At 45.9% G+C, this 7639-nt stretch overlaps 1 protein-coding gene across 1 annotated transcript in view; it reads left to right on the top strand.

The window, feature by feature from the left end:
• The first annotated feature begins 234 nt into the window (after window positions 1-234).
• The window catches only part of LOC119397434 (ionotropic receptor 93a), a 21638-nt gene continuing 14233 nt past the window's right edge, over window positions 235-7639 (top strand). The window contains exons 1-2 of the mRNA XM_037664859.1: window positions 235-266; window positions 4206-4296. Coding sequence (XP_037520787.1) covers window positions 235-266; window positions 4206-4296 — 123 coding nt within the window. The remainder of the gene's footprint in view (window positions 267-4205; window positions 4297-7639) is intronic.

Raw genomic sequence — 7639 nt, forward strand, 5'->3', positions numbered from 1 at the left:
CGCTTTTCTTGCTATCGCATTCATTGCTTCGCCCTTGCGGCGAAACTGTGACTTTTTTTAACAATTTGCAATGAATAATAAAGCTTCTCGTGTCTGAGGTCTCAGGTTTATGCAATGTATTCCAGTTTTAAACACATTAGCGATATATGCAAAAATGTAGCTGGTTATGCGACAAAGAATGCGCGTGGTAACTCTGCCCGAGCGCTCATTCCCCGGGTACCTCATTTGAGCCCTATGGACTGGAACCCACAACCGCCGCTGCTCAGGTACAAAGAAATTGTAGAGCACTATCGCTTTCAGCATTGCCGGTATCCACCCCCCGCCAAGGGTCTGGATAACGCGGGAGAAAGAATCCTACGCCAACTTCAAACGAACACATTACTATGCCTGGCCATATTACAATACTTCGATCCCGCAGTCACTGGCAGGTGCAAGCACTGTGGGGAGACAGCCCATGTGTACCACATGGTATGGGCCTGCCAGCTGAACACAGCCATTCGCCCCATCCCTAACCCTACGCGAGAGGACTGGGAGGCGACGCTGCTTAGCTGCTCTGACCTGGGGGCTCAACAAGGCCTCAATACGCGAGCAAAAGCAGCGGTGTCGTCCAATGATGTCCCGGACTGAGGATGTCACCTAGTCTGTAGGGCCCTTTCAGGGGCCCATACACTCTCTTTTATAATAAAATTTTTCACCACGACCACCACCTTTTGGAGTATCTCATAGCACTGCTAGCTTTGTTATCGCGACGCAGACAATGTGAGCCGCTGAGGAGAGGTTGGTTGCAACGTGAACGCACCGGTGTTTATGTGACCATGCAAATTCTCTAAAGGTAAGCTATTAAGATAATCAAAGCGCCAGATACGGTATCAATAAACCGCTTACACCCTTTCCCACCCCCACCCCCTTTCATGTCCCAAATGCGCCGCTATTCCTTTACAAGATGTGATTTTGCTCAAGCACAAATATACAGGGTGTTTCAAGAAATGTGTCCAACCTTCTCAAAAAATCAGGAAAATGCGATATTTGACTGCTGCCTTCAGAATTGGTTTTTCTGTAGTGGCAGGGATTTTAAGATGGTTAAAGAAGTTATTTGGGACTGTAATTAAAAAAGTTAAATTAATTAACTTTTTAATTAGTGGAGTTAGGTGGTTGTGTCAAATAGGAGAATTGAAGTTCTTCATGCCAGAAACCCAACCCAACTTTGAGATTTCGTAAAAGTGGCATTTAGTAATAATTACAAAGTAATGAAATTCAACCAAATTCAATGGCGAAACCTAAACAGAAACATGAAAGAACGCAGCTGCCATATTCTTCTGAGACGTCCAAAATGAGTGAATAACTTTTTCTGCAGCGCTAGGCATCTTAAGATGGTTAGAGACATGACTTGAGTCATTAATTAAGAAAGTTAAATTAATTAACTTTTCAATTAGTGCAGTTAGGTGACTGTTCCAAATTGGGGAATTGAAGTTCTTCGTGCCAGAAACCCATCCCAACATTGAGATTTCGAAAAAGCGGCATCTAGTAATAATAACGAAGTAATGAAATTCAACCGAATTCGATGGCTTTCGCTGTTGAAAGCCGTTGCATTTGGTTGAATTTCATTACGCCACAACAATTACTAGAGGACGCTTTTTCGAAATCTCAAAGCGCCGATGGGTTCCTCGCATGAAGAACTTCAATTCTCCCATTTGACATAATCACCGAACTCCACTAATTAAAAAGCTAATTAATGTAACTTTCTTAATTACTGTCCTAAATGATGTCATTAACTACCTTAAGATTCCTGCCGCTACAGAAAAAGCAATTCTGAAAGCCCCGAGCAAACATCGCATTTTCCTGATTTTTTGAGTAGGTTGGACACATTTCTTGAAACACCCTGTATTATTGCCCGCAATGCTGCAAAGGGTTTTCGTCAGACCACATGCACGAGCAAAAATCAAAACAGAAAAAGCTTGTGTGTAAGTGTTCAAAAGGACAAGTACCCGGTTTCCGTACTCTACACTCGTTCTCAAATCGCGGAGAGCCATTCAATGAACTACGATGAAAGTGCGCTGAAGTTTTTCAGCATTATGTGTGCTAGATTGGCTAATGTGGGTGACACGCCTGTTAAAGTTGCTTGCGGATGTGATACCCCTTCGCTTTCCTCCGCTATACGTCCATCTTTAGTCCATTTGAGAATGTTTCGTCAGTTCTATGCGTAAGCCCTAATGAATAAATAGCGATACCTATCCTGTCATGAGATGCTACATCGCAGTTTTAAAACTGCTGGGGAGAGGGGAGGGGGAGATCTGCAGGAGATGCACTGCTTTTACACGAGCCTGCCATAACCCACGTCAACAAGCGCTGCGCTGGAAATTATCTATTCCGAAATCCCCTACACCACCACTCCCTTTTTTCGCTCGCGCACGCACGCATACACGCACACACTCACGCACGCACACGCATACACACATACACAAACTTTTGGCTGTGACACACACAAGTTTCATTAAAGGGGTACTTACATGAACATTTTCAGTTGTCGTTTTTTGCGTCAAATGAAAGCCCAAGCCCTCAAGAGCCTAGAAAAGGTAGTGCTAAGTGCGAGTGCACCCAGAAAAAGTAATTACAGTGAGTTTATAAAAGCTGGTTTTGGTTCTTACTGTAACCTGACGTCACAACACGTTATGAGTTTCTCGTCACGTGCTCGCGCAATACACAGTGACGTTTCCACGGCCGCTCCGTACCGTGGCTCCGTTGGTGACGTACAAGCGGCCATTTTGAATGTTTTGGTGACGCACAAGCGGCCATCTTGAAAGTTTTGGTACCTGACGTCATCAGAACTAGCCAGACTGCTGCGTGAAGTCACCAGAATTAGTACTGTAGCCTGACGTCAAGCTAGTGTCGATGTCGGTAGGTTCGCCATGAAAAAATTGGCGTTAATACCAAAATAAAATATCTTATCAGCAGTTGCTGACGTTCACACTTGCTCAGAGCCATCTCTGCATACAGGAGATTTGTATGGCAGAGTAAACTTGCCTTCGAAAAAAGGTGTCAGTACCCCTTTAAACTGGCTGAAGTTCAGTGCCGAAGTGATATTGTCTTCTTTGAAAGGTGACTCCGTCGGAAATCTTGTGTGTGACTGACCGTGTCACGTGCACAAGCTGTGCTGTCGGAAAATGACAGCTGCAATTCCGACGCATTTGGAGGCCAACTGTAATGGCCATTCCTCTTCGATGAAGTGGAACTCACATGTTTAGCTATTTGCCATGGCCGGGCTAGACCGCACGCGCGCGCGTGCGGTCTAGCCCGGCCGTGTCTTTGCTTGCCTGGTTGCACATTCCAACCGCCAGATGGCACGACCTGTCCAGGGAGCTCAGTTTGTGGGGCCGTGATCGGGTAAAATGCTGTCGCTGAGAGGTTCGCGGACTAACTAAAGCTTCTTAATATTGCTATGGGAAGAGTGCATAGGTTTTGGCAATAGCGGCGTTCAACATCGCGTTGGTACGGCCGAAGGAATGCCAGGTATGAGCCACCTTCGCACCATTAGGTTACGTTGTTCGCACGATGCGAAGCTCACCGTATACCGATATAGGCCCGGTCACGGTGCACCTGTATATGCAACGGGAAGTGTTCCGTGATGTTCACGCATGTGCATTCTTAGCCGTGTACGGTATACCGTACTTTCCGTGCGGTAAACCCGCATTGCTAGCTAAAACACTAATACAGAGACGCAGGTAGTCGTTAGGTGCGAGTGTTTCGTGACTGCCAACGGGGAATCGTGTGCAGCCCACAACGCGACACCACTTGCCACCCATCGCAGCATTACCACAGGAACTAATTCACACGCCCAGCCAACGAAGCGCTCGCCAAACACTCGCGATTGTTGCCTTGCGGATAGCAGACGCTCTAGGGGCCCCGCGGTTCCGTCACTTCCGCTTAACAAAAATGACGTCACGCACCCAAGTTTGCCAATAATTTTGGGAAGCGAAGTGGGGAGAGTCGGGCAATCAATAAAATTCATTTGCAATGAATCTGCGTATGTCTCAGCTTGTAATTTGGCAATATAACGGTAACGTGAAAAGGACGTACCCAGCGAATTTATTGCGATCCATGAGATACCTTGAAGAAGACAAGACCAAGTGTCGAAACGTTTGGTCCAGCGACACCACCTGTTCGAGGATTTTTCATCATCATCAAACGTGTTGACTTGTTTTGTGCAGTGTGACCTACCAGCTGATTGAAAACGCCACGAGCGTCGGATACAAGGGACATTCCGAGTGGTCTGGGTCGTTAGGTGACCTCAACAGGAGGGTGAGTTCATAGCATCTGTGTGTCAAGGGTCGAAGCGTCTTAAGCATTATGTACATCTTCTTGCGTGTACGATGAATTTCACCACTGCGCACAAGATTTATGAATGAGATAACAACGTGCTGTCATTTAACAGATTGCTGAGATATGAACAAATCATACTTGTTTATCTTTTTCTTTTATACTTCTACGCGCGAGAAAAAAAATTGGGGGACGCTTAAGCTTCGCCTTTAAGAGTTGAACGCGATAGCGATCTCCTGCCCCTAGTGCGCACTTCGAACACTACGAGTGTTTAACAGAATGCGCGCACTAAGGTGTGGTGCCTTATGTAATGGGTAGCATGCTTTAAACCAGGAGCATTCTGCGCGAGCAACTTTTTTCGAAGTTGCGATGCACCCACTACGTGGTCTTAAGGGAATACGCGCAGTAATGTGTGTGTATTTTGTAATGGGTGGCGGTCTTTAAACCACCCAAGTCGTTCTGTAGTTGACATGGTGTAACGCCGATGGCAATGTTACGCTTGATACCACGCAATATATGCGATATTACATCTTTTTCATACTGTGACCCTTTATACAGGACGCGTATTTTTGGGAAGCATGAAGTTACTTTCAGTGCTGCAGCTCCAAGCAAGGAGTGGCTGTTGTGGTAGAAACCACTTGCGTTGCACGCAGACGGCCTGGGTTCGGATCCTCACTCGGACCCAACATCTTTTAGTATTTATTTTTATTTGCAGCTTTTTGGATTTTTCGGGTCACGGACAAGATGATGATTTTTCGCTCACAACCCAACGTGCCGACCGCCGACGGCGGCATTTCTGCGATACGAGCTCTTTAACGCTGTCGCGTTTAAAATGACGTGGAAGGTGGGGAAGCTATACAGTAATTATTGTGACTTGAACGACAATAAATAAAACGCGCAGAGCTAACTCCGGCAGCACACGAGTCAAGCCCTTTCTGCTTTGTAATGACTAATTCTCACTGAATTCGCACCTTCCGCTTAGTTTGTTCCCACAATTATGCTGCAGAGGTTCATCAAATCTCGTGATACCCCATTTAGCGTTGTCTTTGACTTCTCGCGAGTTTTCCTAAAGGTGTTAAGCGAATACGAGGACGGCGTTTTCCGAGGTCTCTAAATGCATCGAGGGTACTATGCGATATCAGTGCACGTTAGAGAACACTAGGTAGTCCTAATATCCGGAACCATACACTATGCACGGCATGCCTCATAATCATACCGTGGTTGCCCCACAAATTGTTATTCTTATAAACGCATCGAGGAATATGGTGGCGCAGCTCGACGTAGAACGAAGGGACAAGAAAAAAATACAAGGACGACCGCATTGAAAAATTTGGAGAACGCTTTAGCTTCGCTTTCAAGTGTAGAACGCGATAGCGTAGTCGGACCGTGTTCGTATCGCCTTCCCAATCGCTGGCCTGGCTTCGCTTCTCAGTGCACACGTCAACCGCGCCGCAAGGAAAGGAACGTCTGTGCGCCTATAAACTGGTGCTTCCACACTATCCTAGAACGCCTGCTGCAAGTACTACAGTTGTGAAGTGCCCACTGCGACATAATTCTTCCTTTTGCGACCGGGACCCACTAGGCGTCCGTGAGGCAACATACACATTTGCTGATGCTGTTGTTTATATAGTAATTAATAATGCCTATGTGCGTTGTAATTGGTGGACCTTTAAGCCAACCACTCGTCGCGCACTTTACATGTTTTGACACCTGGCGTGATTCTACGCTTCTGCCATGCAGTATTACATGTGTTAATGACACTCCTTGCACTACACAAAATTCATACATTCTTTTGTTCTGAAGAAGTTTCGAACACGGGCGTGGCTCTGTGGTAGAATACCGGCTCGCCACGTAGAAGTCATGGGTTCGATTCCCGCATGAGACGAAGATTTTTATTGATTATTTACTTGTATCAATCTCCAATTTTCGCTCACGGACAACGCTGATTTTTCGCTCACAATTACTCAGCCGGACTCACTCAGACTCACGGCTCCACCTGAGTCTGAGTGAGCCAGAGTGAGTTGACTCATGAGTCCGTTGGCGTAAAATTAGCTTTTTCGATCATGGTGTCAATCCTCTTCGATGCCAATATCTCACTTAATCAATGCTCTACAAAACGCCTTTTGATCTTGTACCTTCAAATACAAGTTATCATCATATATTATATATCATCATTATCATATATCGATCCAGTAAGGACATTTTTATGAAATGCGCGACTCACAGTCACACGAGATATTTTTATCAAGGACTCCCCATAAAAGAGATTGCGGGGGGAGGTCATGGCACCCCTTTCCCTAACTCACGCCTCTGATCAATAAATGTTGAGGGGGCGCATGTATGCTAGTGTGCTGAGATATGTGTGAATAGACTGGAGTATAAACGTAAGCCGATATAAGGCTGATGGTAATGCTGAAGATGAGTAGATAGGACCATAAGTCGGCAACAAAAGGTGGAGCTCACTCGTACTCACTCAAGATATAATTTTTGCACTTAGGGCTATCTCGGACTGAGACTCGCCAATATTTTACTCAACTGGACTCACTCAGACTCAGACTCACTAAAGTTTTCAGCCAGAGTCACTCGGACTCAAACTCACCAAGATATTACTGACCCGGACTCACTCAGACTCAGACTCATTTCCCGATCTGAGTCTGAGTGAGTCTGAGTCAGTCGACTCATGAGTGAATTTGCCGACCTATGAGCACGGGTAGCGTAAATGTTGTGCCCCGTCAGACTCGTCGTCGAGAAACCAGCCATGATGATGTAATTCGTGTTTTCAGTGTTCTATATATACTAGGGGTGTGCGAATATTCGAAAGTTTCGAATATTCGTCGAATATCACATTCGAAATATTCGTATTCGATTCGAAAATCGCGTATTCGAAAAGTTTCGAATATTCGATAACTTGGAATATTAAAAAAATTCGAATATGCGATTCGATCATCGTGCATAAAATAACTCGTCTTCCACATTTCTGCTGCGTTCGTATAGCTAAAAACGTTGCCGAGAGGAGCGATACACATCCCAAGTACACGGAGGCACGATAGCTGCCTGCGGCGAGCGCCCCAATACGTATGATTTATTACTGGTGCATCTCCGATGTGCAGCGCTGTTAGCGATCATGTAACCGTACATTTTCAATATTATGCGGCCGTAACGTGCCGCACTACCACTCGTTCACTATGCGGGACTACTTCTGAAGAAAGACAGTGACCCATGTGACTGGTGGCGGACTGTAGGCACCTTCAGATACCCCAGTCTGGCAAAGCTTTGCCCCATGTACCTCCCTATACCAGCCACTTCTGTTCCAAGCGAGCGTGCG

The sequence above is a fragment of the Rhipicephalus sanguineus genome, chromosome 6 (genome assembly GCF_013339695.2).
Source record: "Rhipicephalus sanguineus isolate Rsan-2018 chromosome 6, BIME_Rsan_1.4, whole genome shotgun sequence".
Taxonomy (NCBI): domain Eukaryota; kingdom Metazoa; phylum Arthropoda; class Arachnida; order Ixodida; family Ixodidae; genus Rhipicephalus; species Rhipicephalus sanguineus.